General features: G+C 42.0%; 2 protein-coding genes across 3 annotated transcripts in view; one reads left to right on the top strand and one right to left on the bottom strand.

Moving 5' to 3' along the window:
• si:dkey-92j12.5 (multiple PDZ domain protein) overlaps positions 1-14,302 on the bottom strand; it is a 38,980-nt gene extending 24,678 nt beyond the window's left edge. Inside the window, exons 1-18 of the mRNA XM_042429763.1 lie at positions 14,038-14,302; positions 13,144-13,238; positions 12,231-12,397; positions 10,874-11,101; positions 10,502-10,570; positions 9,957-10,079; positions 9,680-9,763; positions 9,284-9,391; positions 7,075-7,177; positions 6,840-6,931; positions 6,248-6,461; positions 5,897-5,971; positions 5,129-5,208; positions 4,743-4,889; positions 3,050-3,235; positions 2,691-2,852; positions 2,128-2,337; positions 1,213-1,383 (exon numbers count right to left, since the gene is read on the bottom strand). Coding sequence (XP_042285697.1) covers positions 1,213-1,383; positions 2,128-2,337; positions 2,691-2,852; positions 3,050-3,235; positions 4,743-4,889; positions 5,129-5,208; positions 5,897-5,971; positions 6,248-6,461; positions 6,840-6,931; positions 7,075-7,177; positions 9,284-9,391; positions 9,680-9,763; positions 9,957-10,079; positions 10,502-10,570; positions 10,874-11,101; positions 12,231-12,397; positions 13,144-13,156 — 2,232 coding nt within the window. The 5' untranslated portion in view covers positions 13,157-13,238; positions 14,038-14,302. The remainder of the gene's footprint in view (positions 1-1,212; positions 1,384-2,127; positions 2,338-2,690; positions 2,853-3,049; positions 3,236-4,742; positions 4,890-5,128; positions 5,209-5,896; positions 5,972-6,247; positions 6,462-6,839; positions 6,932-7,074; positions 7,178-9,283; positions 9,392-9,679; positions 9,764-9,956; positions 10,080-10,501; positions 10,571-10,873; positions 11,102-12,230; positions 12,398-13,143; positions 13,239-14,037) is intronic.
• LOC121909317 (adhesion G protein-coupled receptor L3-like) overlaps positions 14,102-25,468 on the top strand; it is a 57,790-nt gene continuing 46,423 nt past the window's right edge. Inside the window, exon 1 of one of the 2 annotated variants that reach the window (XM_042429837.1) lies at positions 14,102-14,183. The gene's annotated coding sequence lies outside the window, so the exon portion shown is untranslated. Of the gene's footprint in view, positions 14,184-15,426; positions 16,037-25,468 lie in introns of those variants that run through there. The other variant, XM_042429829.1, reaches the window with a different exon arrangement.

Genomic DNA, 25,468 nt, shown 5'->3' on the forward strand with positions numbered 1-25,468 from the left:
TGGATTTTGCAAAGATAACCTGGTGCATTAGTATCATCACAAACATCAGATACCTGGTGTGACATGAAAAAGATTTCAAACAACTTCTAACTAAGTGTCCAGGGTGAAGGCCTTTGGAGTAATTCGAAGATGTAAAACACGCAGCGAGGTAGACTTCTATAGTCCCTCAGGGCATTTCACAAAGAAAAGGGGGCAGTGAGGAGATCTTCTTTGAACCTTCACAGAAAGTACAAGCATCACAGAAGTTCTGAAGGTACCTTTGCAACAAGCCTGTCTTTGATGAGAACACTCTGACACTTGCTGCTCGGAGTGTCAGTGTGCATGTGTGTATGTGCCTCAGTCAGTACAGTATGTTCTTGCACTAGACCAGGTGCCAATGTCGTTCAAGCAGTAAGCACTTCCACTCAGAGGCAATTGTTGGTAATTACTCAAAGGCCAGTACAAAAGGCTGCCTCAATAGGATTGAGTTGAGGCCACAATGGAGAAACAAGTCTTTGACACTGAGCACTTTCTCTGTGTCTGACCCAGTGATACTGATTACAGACGGCTGTAAGCTTCCACTATAGAACGTGAGCAGAGAGAACAGACACTGTCATGGTAATCTCCTTCAGAGCAGCTAAAATGGCTACAGAATCTCAGGTTTGCATGGTAATGAGCAATGATTCAGACTGCTGCAGGGTTACTGTGAAGGTTACTGGCAAGATTTTACCTGTTGAGTCTCAAACAAGTGCTCATTTACAGGATTACTGTTAGATTATGGTTCATGATTAAATTCCCCTTAAATTCTGACAATTCTATTTATTCCAGATTTACAAATAACGGACAAACTCTGAGCAATACTGGCTCAAAATCTTTAAAAATGTTTTGTGTCGAGCTGCCGCTGTGGTTTAGAGGTTAGGAAGCTGACCATGAACCACAACGTCCCTGGATTGAGTGCAGCAGCTTCTTGCATGTCTTTCTCCCTCCTTTCCTTTCCTGTCCTCTCTTTACTGCTGCTTTCTAAAGAAGGAATAAAAAGCCCAGTAAAGTAATTTTCTGTACTCAGTTCTGTGTGCAGGTTTACTCTCCTGCGTACTAACTTATATGATTCTTTTTGTTCTGTTTTACAACCGAGGATAAAAAGCAAACAGAAAGTATGTACAAAGATTTGTGCAGCAATAAAACTAAACAGTATTTTTGTGGTTGATGTTAAATGAATGTTCCATGACATACCGTAGTGGTGCAACACGGCTGGATGATGCTTTTGTCCTCAGAGTTGCAGGTGTTGGTGTTAGCCTCGGCTGCCTCAGCTAGCAGGCTGACCTGAGTGTGGCTGTCAGTGTCATCGCAGGAAGCTCGAGTGCTTCTCTCCGAGATGGGCGTCAAACCGCCGCACAGTTCCAGCTGAGAACGCAGGATTCCCAAGTTGAAATTTAGCAGTTTGCAAAAAAAATGTCAGCGTGTTTAAAAGTGAGTAAATTCACATGGAAGCAAAGAGGCTAAAAGAAGGTGAGTGTAAATTAGACACCATCCTCTCCTCTTCCCTCTCCATCTGTACTGTGGTCAAGCATTGTGTTCATCTCTCAGCTGCATTAAATATTCAGACGGCCTGTAACTGGATTCTCTGCTCCTTGTTACTAAGCCACAGTCCACAACAAAACCCTCAAGAAAAACATACATTTAACTAATTAACTTGCATATTTGTGACATAAATGTCATTTATTTCATGATTTTATTCATGTAAAATATCAGTTTGGAAAATATTTTTATGAAATATCAACCCACCTGAGAATTGATGGGTATTTGTATGTTAAAGCCCTTTATAATGAATATATATTTAAAACACATCTCACAGATACATACTGCCAGACAATATACATTTATCAACAATGTATCTATTATTATTTATTTATTATAGTATCTATCTCTTTGATGTCTGTATGTGTCTAAACGTGAACTATTTTATATTTAAATATACTTCTTGATTTAAGGGTTGCCCTGGTAACCTGAGGGTTTAGATTCACACCCAGCCGGGGATCTTTGTATCCTCCCTCATCATCCCTCTACTGTCAAATATCCAATAATGGCATAAAATGCCCCAAAATAAAACTAACTAAGATTAAATCAAATTTTGTTTTCTTCACGTACCGGCAGCGGTTTGGCAACACCGATGTGGACGGGACCATAGCCGGTGGACTTTAGGACGTGCACGGCATAATCAAGACTGGAGCCTTCAAGGTCAGTTTCATTGACAAACATGAGTCTGTCTCCAGGAAGCAGGCGACCATCTCGATCTGCTACACCTCCAGGAACCAAGGAGCGGATTACCAGAACTGTTTTAGTGGCATCTTCTGGATCCTATAGTTCAACATAAGAATGGAACGGATGCTGAAGATATACTGTGACATGTGTTAGACACAAACACAGGTACAGGCACAAGTACAAACACAGGAAAATCAAATGGATCGGCTGGTTTCATAAAGGGGAAAACAGTTAATGAGTGGACATTTTTGTTATTCAGAATTTAAAACAGCAACTTTTTCAGTCTCAAAGGTTTCATGCACACATTTTTGCCCTTTAAAATACAGAAGTCCACATGTTTTTTCCATTTTCTTAGTGTTCACCTTATCCAACCCCACACTGATATTCTTAGACTGCAGTCTAATCCAGTCTGTTCTATTTGTAGAAAGGCTCAGGGGCATGTCTCTGACCTGGTAGTCCAGGATACTGAAGCCCAGTCCCGACTCGCCTTTCTCCAGCTCGACCACCTGAGCCTCTCTCTCCCACATGGCCAGAGGAGGTGACATGGGGGGCACGCCACGTTTGGTGATGTCCTCAGCTGTAGGACAGGGAATGACACAGCCCTGGTCCAACTGAGACAAGTGAAGAGAGAGTACAGAGGAAAGGGATGTAAGAGAAGAGCATCAGTGGCACTTCTGAGTATAATTTCAATTGCAAAGGATGTGAAATATTTCTGATGTTCATATTGTTTTAAGGGGAAAGCTTAACACTAATCCCTCCATTCATCCTTCCTTCCATAGCTCATCTGTCCATTGATGCATGCGTTCACCTTGTCATTGAACTCAGCCAGCAGCTCTTTCAGGGTGAGACGGGCATCATCGTCCTCTTCCTCATCACTGTCAGGAATCGCAGGGGGTAAAATGCGAGAACATACCAGGCATATACTCATCGGCAGCTCCTTCAGAATATTGACCACCTCCTTGTGTGTCTCTCCAATGAGAGGGATCCCATTCACCTGCCAGGAAGAGAAATACTGTGTTTACACTTTCTAAAATAGATATTCCTGAGGTCAGTGATTGGCTGAGTCATGCTTTAAGCTGTTTGTCAGATGTTAAAGATGCAGTATGTAATCCCTTCCTCTAACATTCAAATAACAATATTTAGAGACATGTTTGTGTGTGTGTATATGTATTAGTACTAAAAGTAGATTTTTTCAAGCAACATTTCATTTTTGGGTATCAAGTAGCAATTAGTGGCCACAGAACATCAACTCACAGCAAGCACAGTTAAGGTTGAAAGTAATAGAGGTCTGCTAAACCGAGTGAGGCTCATTTAAAAACATAGATGAACAATAGCTTTCACACGCTGGTGTCGTCTGGTGGAGATCAAAGCGTTGCACGGCGACACAGATGTTACACACTCAGAGACAGGAGGGACAGCAGCCCGTCTGCAGTATTTTCTATATTGCGAGCTGCTGTACTGTAGATTGTCCAAGAGTTCATCACACTGACTGCTCATCATGATGAGTGATATGTGTGGGTGTGTGAACTTGCCCAGTGGAAGGGGAGGAGGGCAAGATCTCCCCCTACAGTACAAATACTACTACAGTACACAGATACTCACATACTCACACCCACCTTCTTATTTACTGAAATAGTGAGCACTGACTATATCATGTGGTTTAAAGCTGAACTAACTGATATTTGTATAGTAATGATGTTTTGTTTGCTTTGTTAAATGTGAAAGGTTTAGTTTATACAGATACTGGTAATGATTATCCATCTCTGCAGTTTCCCTCTTTGGTTGCTCTATGCTGTGTTTTAGTGTCTTTCTGCTTGTTGTTTCTGTAACTTTACTGTTTGGTTTGGTCTCACTATTTGCAGTATGCAGCTATTTTCACTGAGAAAGCTCTAAAAACCGTCTGTATGCTAGCTGACCAGAACAGCGACTAGCGAACAGACTGCAGCATTTAGTGGCTGAATAGATATTTATTGCATTGGAGACCATAATAAACCAAAAAACACAAGTCCAAACAATGCTAATGCTAATGCTCAATGCGTTTAGATAGTTGCTTGCTAACACGTTTGCCATATCAACTTAACAAGGTGATATTAGGTCACTGTTAGGTCTTATTGTGCTGCTACCTATTAGCCAGAAAAATAGATTCATGCAGGTTTAAAGAAACAAACTGTCATCTAATTATTGTTATCAGATATACATACAATATGTTTTTACTATGCAATGAGCATAGTCCCACTTCAGGTTTATACAGTTGCTGTTCTAAAACCACTAAATGCTTCCATTGTTAACTGCTTGAATGAAAGGCAGACACATAACAGAAACTATGTTACTGTGAACTAAAGATAATCAATGATTATTAGCCTTCTTATTAGTCATTAAACTGTGTATCCCACAGATGTGACCAATAATCATTCCCACACAGATTATATTCCAATTTACATGTTCTCATAACTTCATCCTTCTTACATGACTAAAGGATGAGTTGCAGAACAGTCGATTACCTCCAATATCTGGTCTCCATTGAAGATCTTGCTGCTTTGGCCGACAGGCCCCTCAGGTAAGACGGAGCACAGGTAGTGATGCCCTGCCCGAGCCTCTAGACTGATGCCCAGACCGCTCGTCTCACTGAAACGCTGCAGCTGACAAACCTAAAAGAGTGATGGTGAACATGAGTGATGGTAAAGACAAGAAGAAAAGAAGCAGGGAAGTAAAGTTTGACAGGTAAGAGGACCGTAGAGGAGATGTGTAGGCGTCAGTCTGGGAAGGAAGTTTTTTCTTTACATGGATAGTTATATGTAGTCTTATACAAGGGAAATTATGTCATAAAACATTTATTTTTAGATTTGTTTATGAATGTAATGCATTTCTTCATTACAGAGAGACATACAATAACGTCATAACGGGGTCCAACTGCATGTTGCCACCTCTTCCTCAGGTCTTCCTCCTCAGCTGGTGTCAGTTTCACTCCTGTGCACATACACACACACACACACACACACACACACACACACACACACACACACACACACACACACACACACACACACACACAGAACAGTTACCGTCATATCACACAAACACAGATATGAGCACAGGCACACACACACACACACACATTGTCCAGTCACATTACCCTATCCCTTGATAATTCCTTCAATAAAGAAAAGGATCCTATATGAAAACATCACCTCTCCTGTTTTATAGAGGGAAGGCAGCATAATTCTCCAGCAGAATGTCAACACACATACATGCACACACATACATGCACACACATACATGCACACACACACACCCACAGTACAAGCACACAGGCATGTGTATTCACACCCACCATCTGATTTCTTGGCAAACAAATGTTTTCTTGTTCATCTATTAAAGCCTCACAGCAATCAGGGCTTATTTGGCTGTGCTTTCTAATCAAGCCCAAAAATCCTTGTCTAAATAAAGCCATATATGCAGGCGGGGTGAGAGACAAATCATCTGGAATGAGCTGAATGAGTTGGATAAACACATGATTGCACAACACTATAAATAGACTCCCATCAAAGAGCATGCTTCACTGCCACATTGCTGTTCCCTGAGCCCACTCAGCATATCAGACTAAGTCCCATGATCCGGTTCCAGACTGCGGTGCAGTATGGGAAGGGGAGCTTACCGTTTCTGGAATCATGTCGGGGTCGTCTGTTGGCATATGCTGCTCGCCGGGAGATTTCACGCAGTGAGCAGATTCCTGGGAGATGGGGAAACACGTTTGAGCACAGATCCAAACACACATGCTCACAAACACACTTGAGTTAAATAAAAAATAATGTATACACTTTCACAGCAAGCATTTGAGACATGGCAACATGCGAGAGTTATCAAAAGTAATCATCAGCTTAAAGAAGCACCGAAAGCACTTTCAAATGAAACTACATAATGCAGGTAGACCTATAGACCAGTACATGCCACATTATTTAGTTTTCAATATCAAAATGATATGTTCCTCTCTTTCACCACAAAGCACCTGTCTCCTGAATCTTGTTGAGGCCCACTCTGTAGGGATTGCCCTCGTTGAAGCTGTGGGAGTGTCGGAGGGGCTGTAGGGGAGGGACCGGGGGCAGGATGTGGCTAAGACGGACTGTTTTCCTCAACAACCTCAGCCGGACCAGAGGACCCGTCCTCCTCAGCACTTCCATTGCACGTTGCTCACTACAGCCCTGCAGGCTCACCCCGTCGACCTGAGAGAGGTGAAACAGACAGATGAAGGCAGAGGGCACTGCTACGACACAGATAGAAGAAACATTTTTGTGGATGAAGTAAAGACACAGCGAGTAAAAAGAAATCAATAGTAATAAAACATTAAAAAGAACAAGATGGAAAGCATCAGGCAAAAACAGGGATGATGAAGAGATGGATAGGAGTAAAAGTAAAACTAGTAGAATACTCCTTCATCAGCTAAAAAAGACTCTAATTGGTGAGTACAGAACTACTCAAAGTTGCAAACTGTGCAGATTTTGAGATGCTGAAATCGTTGAGATTCAGCAGAGAATCAACAAGGTGTTTGTCTTCAGAGAGAACAATAAAAAAAGTCTGTTGTGTTTTTTACTGGAGCTCACAGATAGAACGATGTCTCCGATGTGGATGCGTCCATCTTGATCGACAGTGCTGCCTTTCACTATGCTCTTCACTATCACACCAGCGCTGTAGACTGAAGAGAGCAGGATAACAAAACAAAAACATTAGCAGCTCAACACATACAGTATTTTTACTGGCTTGTAAAATAGAGATATTATTCATTTATTATTTATCTTGGAGTAATGATCCTTACCAGCTTATTATTATTATTATTACCTGAGTTTAGGTCGCCTATGTAGCTAGAAATAGTGAATCCCAGGCCCCGGCTGTTTTTAGTGAATTGCACACTGAACTCATAGTCGTCGTTCAAGTCACAGAGCTGCAGAGAAGGACAGAAAGAAAAAACATATGTACATCTCTTTGGATTCAAATAACTGTTAAATACACGATGTCACTAATTAGCTAGTTAGCTAGTTATTTTACATTAAAACATTGACTTTAAAGGACCATTTCGCTGATTTTCAACCTCATCTCTCGATATCTGAACCTGCATCTGCAGTTGTTGTCGATGTTCTTGGTGTCTCTGGAGCGCAGCTGCAAAATCTGTTGTTCTTCCAACACAGTCGACCACAACGTATTACAAGACCAACTGGAAAACTGTGTGGGACTTTCTGGCCCAGTACTAAACTGGTTTGAATCCTACTTAAAGGACTGGGACTACTTTGTGTCTGTAGGTAATTACACATCCAAGGCTCCATTCTGGGACGTCTTCTGTTCAACATCTACAAACTCCCACCAGCTCAGATTATGGAAAATAACAAAATATGTTACCACGGTTACGCAGATGACACACAAATTTACATAAGCGTATCAGCAGGGGACTCTGGTCCAACACAAGCACTGAGTTAGTGCACTGAACAAATCAATGATTGGATGTCAGAATTTTCTTCAATTAAACAAAGATCAAACTGCAGTAATTGTTTTTAGAGCAAAGGAAGAATAATTAAAAGTCAATCAATAAAGTTAAAAACTACAAACTAAGCTCTTGGTGTCGTCATGGACCTGAACTTCAACATCCACATTAAGACAAGTTACAGCCGACTATCACCTGAAGAATATATCAGGGATTAAAGGACTTATGTCTCAGCAGGATTTGGAGAAACTGGTCCTGCATTTATCTTCAGTAGACTCGACTACTGTAACGCCGTCTTCACAGGTCTCCCTAAACAATCCATCAGACAGCTGCAGCTGATCCAGACGCTGCTGCTCGAGTCACTAACACCAAGAAAGTGGATCATATCAGTCCAGTTCTCAGATCTTTACACTGACTTCCTGTCTGTTAAAGATACTGCTGTTAGTTTATAAAGCACTGAATGCTTTAGGTTTCTGATCTGCTGCTGCGTTATGAAGCATCCAGACTTTCTGTCCACAGAGTCAAAACATGGAAAACATGGAGAGCTTTCAGTTTTTATGCTCCACATATCTGGAACAAACTCCCAGAAATCTGCAGGTTTTCTGCTGCAACTCTCAGTTCTTTTAAATCAAAGTTGAAGACTTTTTTTAAATCAAATGTGAGGCTTTTGATTAATATTTTAAACTGTGCTGTAACTTTAATCTCCTGTTTTATCTGTCTTACTCTATTTTAGCTTATTTTTATTTCCATTTCAACACTTTTTAATTGTATTTAAATGTCTTTTTTAATATTTCCTTGTGTTGCTTTTACATTCGTTCTTGATGCCTTTCATGTTTCAGTTGCCTTGTTGAAATGTGTAATACAAATAAACTCGCCTTGCCTTCCGGCGCCGTCATTTGACTACAGGCTATTTCAGCTTCTAGTCTGTGCCTGTGGATAGCCGGGGGGGGGGTGCTCTAGATGCCGCTAAAAACAAAACTCACTGGTTCTCTTTGCTTGTATTGCAAACTAGCTGCATTTCCAACAGTGAAGATTGCATCCCAAAATATGAGTGCAGAGTATGTTCTGGACGAGGACACATTTTACAGTGTTTAGGCTGACGTGGATCTTCAGCCCTGTTTATTTGAGTATACGGCCGAAGAAATGAAAGGCTGAGACTGCAGCTGAGTTCGCTGTAGAACAGGATATGGAACAAACAGCGACAGGTGGTGCTTTGCTCAAATTGCCCTGATTCCTCTGATTCCAACAGAAACTGAATGATTCTTCTGCAATGAGTTTCAGCGTGGGGGGTTGAGCGTCAGAAGCTCTGGCGCAATGCATCCTGGTACGTGTAGGCACGGCTCTGTGAGCAGCTTTCTGGGTCAGTGTAGCATGCACTGAGGAATTATTGCTTCAATTGACTACATTTACCATCAACCCTGCTTGGACATCCACATAAAACGTGGTGAAATATGGGCTGTTATTCCTCTCACACACACACACACACACACACACACACACACACACACACACACACACACACATACACACACACACACACACATACACACACACACACACACACACACATACCTTGTCATCCAGGCTGTCCTGGCTGAGGACGGGAGAGGAAAGGTGGTTGCCCTTGGTGATATCCCTGGCGATGAGCAGCTTCACCTTGCTACCAGCGTTTCGCAGCACCTGGGCCAGGTGGTCATTTGTGAAAGGATGGAAAGTGATCGTGTGTGACAATGAATAAATAAATAACATAAAATCTGTTTGGAGACAACTGCCAGCATGGCATACTGTACTACAGAAACACTCAACGACCAGGTGAGACTGCTCAGTTTGATTTAGCTGTTTTTTAACATCAATCATCAATATATAATATTATCTAAGAGATAAAGAGAAATATAAAGAGATATAAAGAGAAAAACACACTTCATCTCATCATCTAGCTCTGTAAATATTTACTAATGGATGTATCACCTGAGCCACCTGCTCGCTGTTCATGCCAGCCAGATCTTTATCTCCAATACGCAGGATTTGATCTCCGCTACGCAGCCGTTTATCCTGCGACGACACAAGACAACAACTAAACATTCATGCAAACACACCAGATGCAGTAACATGATTGTTTTTCTAGCTTCTAGCTCAGATATGAGAGTAGTATCGATCTTCTCATCTAACTCTCATCAAGACAGCACAAAATACTGAACTATTGCTTTAACTTGCTAAAGTTTTATTATGGGATGTACTGATTTACCCGTCCAGCAGCTCCTCCTGGCAGGATGGTTTTGACCATGACTCCTGTGCTGCGTCCTCCTATGATGCCGAAGCCGAGGCCCTTCCCATCATTGATCAGCTCGATCATCTCCACATGACGCCTCTAACATGGCAGAGGTTGGAACGAGAGGACAAAGAGAGGAAGAGAGAGAGAGAATCTATTTTATAGATTATTTTCATTAACATCATTCCATTAATCTGCTGATTATTTTCTCGATTAATCGTTTTGTCTCTAAAATGTCGGAAAACTGAAAAATGTTCATCCAAAGATATTCAGTTTACAAGTTTAAATCTTTAGATTTGAGAAGCTACACTCGAACATTTTTCCTTAAAAAAATGACTCAAACGATTATTCGACTATCAGAATAGTTGCAGATTAATCTTCCATCAACTAATTGATTAATTGACTAATAATTTGTTCTAATATTCTCTTTAAATGGTTAAAAGAAAAAGTGAAACAACATCCCAGGGAAGGAAAAACATGTGACTATCTACAGTAACTCCTCACATGTCAGCTTACTGTACCTCATGAGCAATAGCAGACAGGTTTCTCCCCATCGACATGCTTCGGGAGATTCGAGGGGGAGTGCAGTACTAAAAAAATAAATGTCAGGTGTAAAATAAAAGCAAACCTGAAAGGACATCAGGTTGAGCTGAGCAGCTTCTTACCATCAGATGAAACCCTCAGACGATGTCATATCTAACAGTACTTGAGTTTTATCATATAATGTGATATTTTCAAATGCAAAATGTGACATTTTGAATGGTGATTTTACAATAAAATAAATACTGTATATATATATATTTATATATATATTGGGCTGGCTTATGGACTCGCTTCCTATTACTAAACTCTTCAAACTATAACGTGACGTTTATGATGGATATTTTATGCACCTGAGATTCAGTGTGAATGCAGTTGTCTGGGTAGATGTCTGAGAAGGGCATCTCCTGTGAGCCCAGAGACGAGGTGCTGCCGCTCCGGTGGAAGGATCTGGCCGTGCTGGGTCTTCTGTTCTCCATGGCCCACGTGTAGGAATCGCTGTGGCTCAGCGTCTTCACGTCCAGCGCTATGCCCTGGCACGGGCCACAGTTCATGGACACAGATTTGGAAATGCCCTTCCCCTGGTAGGGTTAGGGTTAGGGACACAAACAGAGGGATGGAGAGAAGAGGGTAGAGATAGAGAGAGATAGATGAATGAGGGAAGGATTGAAGGATGCAAGGGAAGGAAGAATGAATTTTTGGAGGGAAATGGATGAGGGAGATAGAGAGATGGTGAAGAGGTGGAGGCATTAATTGAAGAGAGGAGATATGGAGACAGAGAGGAATAGGATGAGAGTGAGATAGCGATGGAGGGATGGGTAATAGAAAGGATAAAGAAGTGGGAAGAGAAGGGAATTGTTGGTACGAGACAATGATGAAAAATGTGGGAGAAGGTGGAGGGAAGAAGGGTAAATGTGTGTTAGCCAAAAGGAAAAAAAAACCCCAAACAGGATAAGGTTTAAAATTGAGAAAGCAGAGAGAAGATAGGAGAGAAGGAACACTGAGATAAAAGCTCCTCTTCAATGCCACAGAACCCTAAAACCCTTCCCTTTTCTCTTTCAGGTTTTCTGTTTCAAAGTTGAAAATGGAGTTTCAGCAGATGCTTATCTCAGATCTGTACACAGTTGACCTGTTAGAGCACTGTCAAAATACTAATAAGCAACTTCACACTCCATTGACTTGCACACATATCCCTGTTTTATATAAAAACTCTCATTTTTATAAGAAACACTGGAACTAATTATGTCAATGCCAGTCCTGATAAAAATCCAGAAACATTTGACATAATCCAGTGCCATGTTTCCTGGAATGCAGAGATGCAAACAGGCTAATGCAATAATGTGTGTGTGTGTGTGTGTGTGTGTGTGTGTAGACAGTGGGGCTTATAGGGTTAGCCTATTACAGCGCACCACAACAGGCAATTACTGACCCAAGCCACGATGCTTACCACTGACAAATGAGTTAAATCCCTTGATGGTGTCATAAACAAACAAACTGCTCGACATGATATATAGCCACTTCTTCCTTCCCCTCTGTCTCTCTCTTGCTCTCTTCTTCTCTCTCTCTTTCTCAGGGCTTTAGTGGTAAGCTTAGGTAAGCTGATTACTCATCCAGTTTGGTTCCTGCATTCAGTATTTCAGGAATGATTCCAGCACCTTCCCCACCATTCAATATACACCAAACACCCACACACTCATGCCCGCTCTGTACCTTCGCTGGGGGCTTCAGCTGAGCTTGCTGTAAGCTGAGTATATGATGGAACAAGGGGCTCTGCAGGACAGTCTTCAGCAGGGAGAGTTTCTCCTGTGTGGGGGCCTCCCCTCTCTCCTTCAGTTTGGCTTGCAGCCGCTCCACAGCCTCCAAGGCACGCTGAGTGTCTGCAGAGACATTGTGTATCATTGGTGTCATTCAGAAACGGGCTTTCTCCAGGTTGGCTTTGCTTTAGCCCCCACAGCTGCTGTGTGACATTAATACAAACCCAGTAATTTGATAATAAGCCATCTAAAGTCAATATTGAACAGGTTCTGGTGGGAAAATAAAGGACTTTACACAAAAAATGCAAAATGACTTTTAAAATACAATGTCTGTTTTTATAATCCAGATTGACATCTTCTGCCTGCACTGATAAATATTCAAATAAAAGTTGACAGGGACTGTGCTTATACCTGAAAGAATATCCATGAACTGAGGCTGCTGTTTGGGCTCACTTGTGGCCAAAACCTTAAAAAAATGTTTCTTTACAGGAGGACTAAATAAAAGGATTAAAGGAGGGTGTGTTACCTGTTCTGAAAAAGGGGAAAACCTGAAATGTTGCCTCCAGTCATGCTGCCCTTGTTTATTTAGTGGAGCAGCAGCTAATGAGCACAAGCCACACTTGCAGTAATTACATGTGGCAGAGGGTTAAGACCCTGTAAACTCTTCACCGCAAAGTTTTGACTAGCGAGCAGACTGTGAGTCCTGTGCCACCTGCACATGGAACCGCGCAGCCGTGCCTGACACCTAAATCGTAAACCTGTGATGATGGCGGCGGCGGTGGCGGGGGGAGTCTCGCTGAGGTTACTGGAACATGTTTGGCTTATAACAGTGCACTACTCTACATCTGCAGGAGGCTGAATACGCTTACCCATGATTTCCATCGTAGCCTGCCAGATGGTTCAGATGAATTGTGTCTTTATGACTTTCTGTCTCAGTTCAACATCATTCTTCTTTGTTTGGCACCTGCAACATCAACAAAAAACAAAAGGTTTCTGCTTTAACATGACCTTGTGCACTGCAGATAGTCTTTCTTTCATTTTTATAGCCGTGTTTTTCTGGAAGTTGACAGCGTATTAGTGGAATAAAAGTGCCAAGATGAGATTTCTCCTTGAAGATATCTGTTTTTATATTTTTGCAGGAAAAAGAATTGATTGCCTTCCACTTAATTAGTCATGAGGAAATGACTAATTAATGAACCAATATTTATTTGTATCATTTTACCTCGACACCCTCTCTTCCGGGGCCTGTGCCATGCTTGCAAGCGCCTTGCTTGTCAACTAATGCTCTTTAGCAGGATTTAAATCTTCTCCAAAAGGCTTTATCAGCCAGTGATGCTAATTAACAGCGACACATGGCCTCCCGACCATTCTGACTTGAGGGAAAGCCTGTATAGCTTCAAAGCATGATACCAATGACATGATTTGATTTGCAAAACGATGGGCTGGAAATGACAACGTCTCGTCTAAAATCTAATTAGGGGCCATTGATAGGCACGAGGAGTATCGCAGTACTTATATGCCCTTCACAGTAGCCTAATGAAATCTATATCTTATCCTTATTGATGTTAAAGCGACACTGACTGCTTCAGAATCAAAATAAATACATTACAGATGATGATTTGCAGCAATTAAATAGGCCCATTAGCTACTAATTTGACACGTAATCTAGAAGACAATCTGTTAATTTCTTTAAAAATGACCGGAGCACATTAGAGCTATAACTGTGACGAACAGACGGTCATCGGTCCGAAGCCTCATCTCACCTTCATCGCAGCGCCGGAGGGCGATCAACAGGTCTCCACTGAGCTCCAAACACAGCACATCCACCACCTCCTCCAGTCCGAGGCAAGATTTTACAAAGAATGACACTTTCCCGATGGGACAAGTCATAACAGCGTGTTGGGAGATGGTAAGATATCAAAAAGCAAGCTGAGCGTTTCTATTTTGCAGCATTGTGTCCGCGGCTTGTGAGCGCTCCGTGCAGTGCGCATGTCACCCTCTGATCTTCAGGCACATAAAGCTCATCCCTATGTAGGCCTAATGAAAGAGAACTAGCCTACAGTAATCCTCTAATGCATTTCAATGGGACACCATGAAAATAATGTCTGCAAATATAACTGTGACAATCAAATATGAACTCTTAGACATAATGAGGTGTATAAACTAATTAAAAACGTATAATGATAGTAAATCAAAATCAAATGATGAAGCAAGAGAGACAGCAAACACGCTGAAATATTACAAATGTTCTCACCACTGCCACCAGACAGAAGTCCAAATAACTGAACCATTGACTTACAAAATAGTTTATTACTTTTATTACTATTATTCTTTTTGTTTTTTTTTGTTCTCTAACGGGAAAAAAAACACGTTTGAAATTCACGTTTTCTGACGTGAAATGTTATAAATCACTATTGCATTTCTATAGATGTGTGTGTTAGTTTGACCCAGGGCCCGTTTTCATGAGTTCAATATTTTTTCCAATAATATTTTCAATTAAAATGTTATATTATAGCCCATTCTGATGTATTCATTTTTCTGCTATTCTTGGATCTTTACGTTTGTCCGGTAGGGGTCTACCCTACCGTAGGGGTCTACCCTACCGGACAAACCGCTGCAGGCTGAACTGTTAAACACTCCACATTTCATTTCTGACTTTCTAAATCCCAAACTGGGGTGTGGGGACCACACGGAGTCATGTCATGGTTAAATGAGGACTGTGATTTCACTTTTATCCCCTGAGGCTGTGACAATGAACCCAGTGTACTTAATGCAGTTGTCACCCAAAGGCACAATTATGCAATCATACACCAAGTCAAGTCTAATACCAAAAACACGTCTTTTTGGCTTCTTTCTCGAGTCCAAATCATTTCCAGTAGGGGGTCTACTGTAGTCTGTGTGAGCCCTTCTTGCCTTGTAAAGTTTGTGAACCCCTGTGTGTGTTCACACGGCAGGTGGAGCCCTAAGTCCAGAGATTTAGGAGCCAGATCCATTTCCATGTTTTCCACCAGACACCCCACTTCATCTCTCCCTCTTTCTCTCTCTGCATCCCCCAGGCAGGAATCATCACCCCCCCCCCCCCCCCCCCCCCCCCCCCCCTCCTCTCCCCAGCCCTCCACCCACCCTCGGCTCCCCGCCCGCCTGCAACGCAACGCTCCTCTCGCCGGGCTGCGCTCTGATCAACCGAGCATCCACCGCGCCTCCAAATTGGTTTGTCATTTCTGACCCCTCTCTCTCTGTGTTGACCACGGTCCTCTGCTCCGCTGCGCTCTGCGCCTGTGGACTTCAGCAGAAGTCAGTAAGAACATAAAGGCACCCGGGAAAGATAAAGAGAGAGAGAAAGGGAGGGAGGGGAGGAAGGAAGGGATACAGACAGACGGATAGGGACAGAGATACGCCTCTATCCTCCTCCAGCTCTCCACTGGACTTAGTGCATTTGGATGGACGAGATACATCCTCTTGTGTGAGCGCTGATCAGGATACTAAGCACGCAGCTATTGGTTTATTACATCCTCAGCTTTATTCTCATCCGCTCTTTCGTTAACATTTGTCCACGTCGTTTTTTTTTTGCTTTTTTTTTGCGTCGGGAAGAATTAAGCACAGAACCGGAGTCGAGGCGCCAAGCAGTCAAATTATTTATCGACTGGAAAGATATATTTCTATCCAAGATCTGCGTTCTGGGGACTATATGAAAGAGCGCGGAAAAGGTTATTCCTGACTCTCTGCGCTGGATGTGGACAGCCTGTATGCGCTGGTGATACGGTAAGGATCTCCTCTTTATTCCTTCACAAATGATGTAGATATATATTTTTCAGACATCACCGGTGAACGTCGAAGCTCCTGGTTGTTATGTCAACCTGAGTCTGTCACTGACCTGCTCTGAAAGCTATATGGCAGCGCTGACTTTGGTTCTCACGGATGCCCATGGGAATGTGGCCTGCGATTATTCTACTTTAAGGGGCGCGGAAAAATAGTCCGAACGTACGAGGGCGGTGAAATGTAATATAGTTCCCGTGTTTGTGCAGATTATGCTTCAGCGGCTCGCGGCTTGGATGGGCGTCGCTCGGATGCGAGATGTCGCTAATAAGCAATGATACCTATTACCTCTCCAACAAATAATCAATACAATCACATCATCCCATCCAGGATGTACACATAATTATTATTCTGTAGCCGCATGTGTCTGCCTCACTGCAGGGTGCAATGACAAATCATCACATGCTCTGGCATGATGGATGACAGATAGACTAAGTGTTCACCTCCTCAGTTTTTTCCTCCTATTTTATGAGGCTGTCATCTGAATATATTGGAATGCAGTTAGCCTGTTTGGGGCTGTGCTGGTTTGTCAGCCGCAGTCTGAAATCCAGAGTAAATCCAGCCACTCTGTAAGAAAAGGAGTATCCAGCAGGCCAGTACACCCCAGGATACGTCAATCATGCGGATTCATGAGTGGAAGCTATATGGTTCTTATTTACAGAAGAGGCGTCAGGGGTTGCAAATGACCTTGATGTGCTACTGAAAACTACTGAAGGTTGCACAACACTTGGATCTTGACATAAACTGAAGATCTTTCAGCCTCAGATTATTGTGACTGTAAATGCACCGCGTACTCTTTGTCATCAGCAACAAAGCAGATAACCACATAAGCCTTTTACACCTCCATAACTGGGTTAATCATAAGTGGTCTGCCTCAGAAATAATATTTGACAATCAAAGCACACTCTTACATTTGACCCTCAGTAGTCATTTGTTGTGTGAGTCTACTTGGGTGGTTGTGGATCGGCCCTTTCCAATCCCCGGCAATCTACATTCATCATCCAAACGGCTTTCAGCAAAGACATTTTGTGCAAACTCTTTGTGCATCTCTCTCTGTTCGGTGTGTTTTCGAGGGTGGATGAAGACTCTATAGGTTGGAGTGGTTGACAATATGTTGACTCATCTGTCAGTGCTGCAGCTAAGAAAAGTATCTCCAACACACTGTGCAGGTGGGGAAACGGTCAGTGTAGGCAGTTATCTGTACGTCTGTGCTGGATACATTTTTACATAGATTTGCTCGGCTGCCATTTTCCCAGCATCTGTTAAAACACAGTCCTGTCTCCAAGGAGATTATTATGTTTATGGATGACATGGATATCACTAAATCATCACTGCATCTGTTTATGTGATCCTATAGTTTCTTGGTTGATTATTTGTTTTAAATATTAGAGAGAGATGCAGCCTTAAAATTGTCTAAATCCTGCATTTCTTGATTGTCTGACAAGCTGTTTGTTTTAAACAGTGGAGAAACATGTAGCCTCAGTAGTATTTGTGTTTTCCTGTCCAAACTTACAGCAGCTACAGTCTGTGTTTTTTCAGTTTACTATAGTCTCCAGAGAGAGCCATGGGATGTTTGTCAGACATCACACTATGAATGCCAGGCGTGTCAAAGAGCATCTCGGGTCACGTTGTGCACCCTGATGACAGCAGCGATGTTGTTGAACCACCTGAAGCTGTATAATGTGCAACAGCAGCAATCAAGCAATCTGCTGACTGATGGTCTCTCTGTCCTCCTTTAATTAGGTCACTGATTCATTTCACTTGTTATGATGCACAAGAAAGACAAAGCTCCTTGCTGGGGAAAACAGGGTGCAAATTAGGGTGGTTGTGCTAATTCAGATTGTTCTGCTTCATTGACTGATGGCTGACTTTCTTTGTTTAGAGCAGTTAATGTATTTGGCTTAGCTTTGGGTGGCTCCAATAACAATATGCAGCCCCGTAATGGAAGCAGCCTGTGATTTGAATAAGGGATCGTATGTTAAACATCTCGCGCTCACATCGAAACCTGGAGATAATGAAAATAAACCTTGGCAGACAACATGATCCGTCGCAGACAGACAATAACAGACACATATTCACACTTGAATATTAAGACGAGCAGGCGTATAATCAGTGTTGTAACAAGTGTAACTGTGCTTGTTACTGGAGAGTCTATTTCCATCGTCAAAGGTTATTAGAGAGTCTAACTTCAACACTTTGTGCAATTAATTCTGTTTAATGGGCACACAGAACCTGAGGGCTGGTTTCCCCAAAACCATTTTAACAAGGTTTTCCTAAAGAATTTGCACTTACTGGGATCCAGTCCTCTATTTAGTTAATTTATGCATAGCAAGGTAAAGGTCTGTGTCAGAGAGCCTTGTAGATAAACACAAGGTAGTGTTTATTGTGCTCACAGAGACAACCAACCTTCCTGCATAAATAAACCCACAGTCTAGTGGCTTAAGCTGTGAAAAAAAACAACAAATCTTAATGCTGCAATAATAATATTAAGTTTCAATGAAAGCAAAGCCGTTGAATTTCACTGCTTTATTTCCTAATGCGATGATGATTCACATTCCTAGTCTCAACCCCACTTTGTGTGGCGAGTTTAACCTAATTCAGAAACCCTTTTTCCTGCACTAGACGACATCTCTCTCCCATATTGAAATAATGAGGCCAGATCCGTGCCCGTCTTCCTCATCCACCTAAAGCACTCGGTCATGTGTTAACACATCCTTCCTCCTACCCTTCCCTTCCCTCAAAGAATAACTCTGACTCCTTGCATTTTTCACCATCGACTGGAGCTATCAGCTCAGTTCACCTCTCTTAATGTGTGAAACTCACCTCCGATATCATTAAACCCTATTAGAGGTTCACTCCATGCGAGAAGACTACGGCTTTACTTCTCTACCTGATTAGATATGTGCTCGGGAATGTGGAAGACCAGTAGACGACTGGCTGTCAGATCTCAGGGCATTCACTGACTCATTGCTCCTATGGCCTCGACTAGAATAGCCCTCCAGAGATAGATGTCTTACTCTGCCTAAATATGGAACTGTTGGAAGGCTTTCTGCTCCGAGCACCGCAGCCTATTATCTGTCTGCATTTTTGAGCCGATCGGAGGAAATATACAGCGTTGGCCTGACTGCTCATGCCGTCTGTTAACTGGGCTGTGATGCCGGATCAGCCGCTGGTACTGAAGTTCATTCAAGCTCTAATCATTAGACTTAAAACAATTAGTTGATTAATCGATTGGCAGAAAATTAATCAGCAACTATTTTGATAATTTATTAATCATTCAAGTAATATTTCAAGCATCAATACAAAACATGACTCTAAATTCTGAGGAGTTGCTGCTTTTGTTTGGCTTCTGTGATGGTAAATTGAATATTTTGGGGTTTTGGAGCCCTTTAAAGAGTCACTATGGGAATTTTCATGGACCAGATGAATCAATCAATGAAGAGAATAATCTGATGATGAAAATAAATGTTAGGTTAATAATAATTAAAGCAGAGCTGTAGAGTAAAAAGGTAAAAATTAAACTTAAACTTTCTCAAAGTTTTGATTGCATCTTGTTTTTAATCAAAGTTTTGCAACAGCCAGATTAAAGGAGCCTAAGGAGCTTAGTTTGTGATCACATGGGATAAAAATGATTGAGAAATCAATCAGTGTAAATCCATTCTGAAATTACCCCACAGCCATTGATTAGGATATTAAAATTGTGGTGATGAGATAACATCTTTGGCTCCTCCACACTTACTGCATCTCTCACCACCCTAAAACATATTTAAGAGAATGAATATTGAATATTATACATTTTCCATTATCCTTAAAATAACAACAATAAACATACAATGTTGGCTGCGTTTGTGCTCTGACTCATCAATCTGAGAGACTTAGGAGGGTAAAATCAATGTCACATCTCACAATAATGTGTTTTTTTTAAAGACAGGCTTTTATTCATTTTGCTTTGACCAGTTGAGCAGCTTCAGTCTTTTATTTGTTTCTCCGGCAGCCCTGAATTTATTTCATGTCCTGCTTTTATGTTGTCATCATTGAATTCTATTTATTGTGGCTTTATTGGTTGCAAAACACCTTGTAATAGTGTTTTGAAGAGTGCTGTATAAATTATTATCATGCCATTCCCAAGGCATTTTTACACAGTTATTCAGTAAAATCTGAGGAAGATGTATAGTGTGGAACACTATTGATTTTTTTAAACTGTCCATCTAGTTTGGATGAAACCATGCATGAAACCACGCTGTGCATAATAACCTCCTAAACGTCTGAGCTGTGGAACAGAATAAAAAGTCTGAACGTCAAACGTAATTCTGTTCTATTCTACAAATAGAACTTTTATCACCAGAGATCGATTTGTGTCCCAACTACATGTTTAATCAGCTGTTTTCAGAATGAGCTACTGTATCCACAGCACATTGTTCTTTTAAACCCTCTCACTCACTCAGTAGTTGTTATCCCTCTTTCACAAAGAAAAAAAAACACTTGTCCTCCCAGTCAACACATCTTCTGTCCACACTTCTCCTCTGTGCCCTTCACCTCCCTGTTCCCTACTCAAAGCTGTCACCACTCAATAGAAACACACACACACACACACACACACACACACACACACACACACACACACATTTCTTCCCACAGATACTCTAAACACACATCAATGCGGAACACGTCAATTACCACCGCTCTCTCGTGCGCACACATTCACACTTGTATGCTAACACACATGCATAAGCTCACACACCAGTGAGCCACACATAGACATTGCCTGCAGCTGTATATTTAGTGACACACACAGTGCCATTAGGGAGCTGAATGGAGAATCAGTGTACAAGGCCAGAGTGATTGTAAGAAGCTCACTCAAAGGTCCGCCGATTATTTTGGTCTCCGCAGGAAATCATTTACAATAGCACTCGCCCTCCCCCTCCTCTTCCCAGTTCAGTCCATTTAAACAGTGTGTGTGTGTGTGTGTGTGTGTGTGTGCGTGTGTGTGTGTGTGTGTGTGTGTGTGTGCGTGTGTGAGACGCCGTGCATATGCAAGTCTTAAGTCAGTCACCACAGTATTGATGGGGAAATTCTTTTCTGTGTTGTTTGTGCAGTTGACTATAGCGTGCTGCGGAGCCCTGGCTTGTTTAGAGAAAGGGGTGCTTGGAAATGAGTCATACCCAGTGTGATGCAACACAGCGGAGCAGATTTGAATTATGGGGCAATGAACAATGAGGTCATCACAGGGCTGGGGGCATAAATCTCACAGTGCCGTGTTATAGCACAGCATTTCTTATCAATGGAGGAAACTACAGCAGGGTTTGAAAATGCAGTATTGTTTGAGAGACTGATTCACTGCTGCTAATAAAGACTGTGTTGGTTGACTTAAGTGATGGAGACAATGGATGGGGGAATTCTGGCTCCATTGCAGTGACATTGTTTTTCGAGTTCAGTTTACTTCAACTAACAGCGGTTAATTGTTTAAATGATCACTTGAAAAAATAGCAGATTGTTTTACAGATGATTAAACTGTTGCAGTTTTTCCTTCTTTTCCCTGCTTTTCAAGTGTTTGCACACCAGAGGCCCACTGCATCCAATGATATTTTCCATATCTTTTCCTTCTTCAGCAAATTGTCCACAATCAGCGTCTGCTGTAATACCATCATCCCCAGGCCCCTCTTAAATTTCCTGCTTACTGGGCTTTTACTTTAACTGCATTACATACATCTTCCACTCCCAGCTCATCTGGTTCCTTTCAGCGTAAACCAGGCTGAAAGATCTAACTCAAACCCGTCGTTTGATGGTAAATTAAAAAAAATAATATTGTCATTTATTGTGCCTGTTCAGTGGCACAGCTGTGATCTTGATTGATATCGAATGGCGTTTTCATTCCAAGTCTTTGAGAGTGAGAATATGTGCCAGGCAGTATTGATCTGGAGCTTAGTTGATGGTGCAGTATGATAGGCTGAAGGAGGGCGAGGATGACTAGATGGTCATGCTTGATGGAACAAAGATATTAACAGATATAGTAGTGATCAATGGCCTGATAATCTATCATGTTTACATCATTTGTGCTGTTTTGTATTTTTCCCCTCAACTTATGGAGCTGACTCTCCTCGGCTTAAGTGTAAATATAGCACCTCACTCTGCCTGAGGTTAAATCCCCTTTGACTGGCTGGTGAATAATTCTGTGTGAGAACTGTGCTCAAATCTTCAAGGTTACTTTTCGCACATTCACAACGTGTGCCTCTAAAATAAACAGTGTGGTTCAGTCTGTGCTGAAGACAACTCATTTGAGATAAAAGCACCGTGCCCGTTTTGGCGTGTATCAGCACACGTCAAATTTGTCCCCAACGTATCTTTCACATTTTGCAATAAAACCATTTTACCACCTCTGTATTTTGCGAGGGAGCCTGATAGTGTCACACCGAGACAGATGAGTAGCACTCTGGCCTGTGGGCTTGCAGCAATAACTTACATGGACCATGTGTCTTTCTTCTAACCATGTGAGAAATCGTATGCATGTTCTCCAGCAGTGTGCTTACGTACGTTTTGAACCTTCTTATTGGCTCTCACTCCACCGGTGTATGTATGATAGATGAGACGGCATCCGTCACATGTATCAAGATGAGAGCGAGAGGGATTGGACCAGGAGCTTTAGTGGAGAGTAAGGCCTTTGATAAATGATATTTGGCATTTTAAAACCAATCTTTGTGTAACACCCAAGTCAGGCAATTACTATAAGCTACTTTTATGGTTAGAATGATATATGTTAGTGGGTGTCTTTCTCTTTGTGTGTGTGTCTGGGTGTGTTTGTGCACCCATGTATTGAAACATCTCATTGTCCAGGGTTGAGTACAGTTGATTACAGTTCAGCGATTCACAATCGCCGGACAAATCAACCAGTTTTTTGTTTCAGCATGCACACCTCCCTCCCTCAACCTCTCTCTTTCTCTCTTTCAAAGATTTATGTGGGGCACATAGACAAGAGTCTTTAATTTTACGCCTGGCTAGACCATATACACTATTGCTCCATATTCCTCATGCTTATATCTGTTGAAGCCTGGGGGGAGAATTGTGGTTTTAAAATGAAGATAGGAGACCCCGCCCTTTAAAGAGGCGACACATTGCTTCGTTTGGAAGTGTCATAAATCTCCACCAACAGGCATCAATGCAATTTCTGGTGTCTTATGGTGCAATGTGTTGTCTAAGGCATGATTACAAAAGGCAATAGATGAAAAGCCATCATGAAAGCATACTGTAGAGTCATCCTAATTACATTCAGCAAGCTTATGAGTAATGGGACATCAATGCAACCACTGCCTCTCATAATAGAAAACACCATTGTTTTACTGTGAGAAACTGGTCGGTATCTCTCAAGTGAAATCTGCTACATTTCCTTTTTCTTTTCTCAGGAAGACATTGTGCCAAAGGCTAAGGCGCTACATGTCCAAAACCCTCTCGGCCAACGCCCTTCCCAAGCTCTTAGAGAAAGCTATAACCATTCACCATTTGTCCAACTAAATCTCTCTTTCTACTGTCCTCTTCTTTGCTCCTCTGCTGGTTGCCCTCAGAGGAGCCCTCTCGCTTTCATTTGATCCAAATCTTGCTTTTATCTCTTCTTATGTAGTCAGGCAATCTTAAATCTTAACCTGCTCTCAAAATGGTGTTCAGCAACTCTGCTTACTAAAAAAAAAGTACTATCAGGAAGGATGCAATAGGCCCATGTAGATGCAGCTGACTCACTGTATATTCAGATATCTGTTGATGTCAATATAGACATTATTTATAAGTTGAAATGGTTAATGTAAGTGTCAACATCAACATCAGCAGTGAAAAAGAAGAGACATTCAGAGAAAAAGCTGTGTCCTGCTTGTTCACCTTATCTCTTCCTCGCCCAAAGTCCATCACCAGACAAGAATGTTGATATTGGATGATTCTGCAAAGCCTTAGATTACATTTGTTGACAAAGTTTTTGTAACATTCAGTGCAGATGTTTTCTTTCTACAATATCCCTTCATGACAATGATGGTTTGGTTGAGGACAGCGAAAGGTTGTGAATGTGTGAAATAAATCATTAAGGCTAGGGAAAGATGATGGTGATAATTAAAAGAAAGGCTTAACATTAACTGGTTAGCCTTTCTGTGGCAAGACACACTACAAGCCCATCTAGCAGCCTGACTGACTGTCTGCTACATAAAGGACAAACTGAATGTTGCCTATAAACAAAACATTTGTTTCATCTGATTGCAGCTTTCCCTGCACAGCTCCCTGCAGGTGTTGACCTGTGCTTTCTGACAGCACAATAGAGAACAAAATTAGGATTTAATGAAGAATTCCTCTTCCAGGATGGAACAAAGCCATGTATGCATGAACTTTTGCAATGGCTGCATCTTTAATCTTCTCTTTCCCATTTTTCACTTGTTCACGTAAATGAGTCCTAATGAAAAACCTCATTGCATGCCTTGTTCTGCTCCTTCTACAAACCTGTAAACCCTTCACCACCTCTGCATCTAAACCTGTTTCTTTTCCACCTCTCTTCCTCTATTCCCCATTCATTGATCCCTCCATTGTTGACCAGTTCCCTGTGAATAATGTATAGTGTGTGCTGAGGGAAGCAGGCGAGACATGAATGAAGGTTCTGTATAGGTGGGGGAGCTCACTGCCTAACTTATTTTTTGCCAATGATCTGTTGCCTCTGGCAATTTTCCCCTACATTGTAGTGCATGCATACACACATAACATTGGGAGTATACACTCATTCACATGCATACACATGAATACATGCAAGCGACATGCATGTGCACCAACACAGTACAGTGTATCCATCTTTTGTTGCAGTATCTACCCACCCAGCCATAGAGATATTGCTCACGGCCTCCTGTACTGGCTAATAGACCCAATTACTGCACAGCTCTGCCGGAGAGCTCCACAGAGGTCCAGGCCCTGACACTCTGTATGGATATGTGTGTGTGTGTGTGTGTGTGTGTGTGTGTGTGTGTGTGTGTGTGTGTGTTACAATACGCACTTGTTTTTGTGTGCCTGTGAAAATCTTGCATGGCACGCAGACAAAGACTCTGAAACAGAAAATTCAAGGCAAAACAGATACACGCTGTTTCCTCTGCACCCATCAGCCCTCCCAGTAAACAGCGAACACACATGCACACACACATGCACACACACACACACACACATATGCACATCCACACAAACAGTCTTCATGCCAACAGGAGCACACACACACAAACCAACACACAATGTCAGTCACAATACACACACTCACATTAAGATTGACCCTGGTGAGATGAGACTGCAAAGTTTACCCTCAAGAGAAGTAGGTTGGGGGGGGGGGGGGGGGGGGGGGAGACAGCGAGGGTCTTTCCAAAACAGAAAATA

Source organism: Thunnus maccoyii, chromosome 2, assembly GCF_910596095.1.
Source record: "Thunnus maccoyii chromosome 2, fThuMac1.1, whole genome shotgun sequence".
NCBI classification, from domain to species: domain Eukaryota; kingdom Metazoa; phylum Chordata; class Actinopteri; order Scombriformes; family Scombridae; genus Thunnus; species Thunnus maccoyii.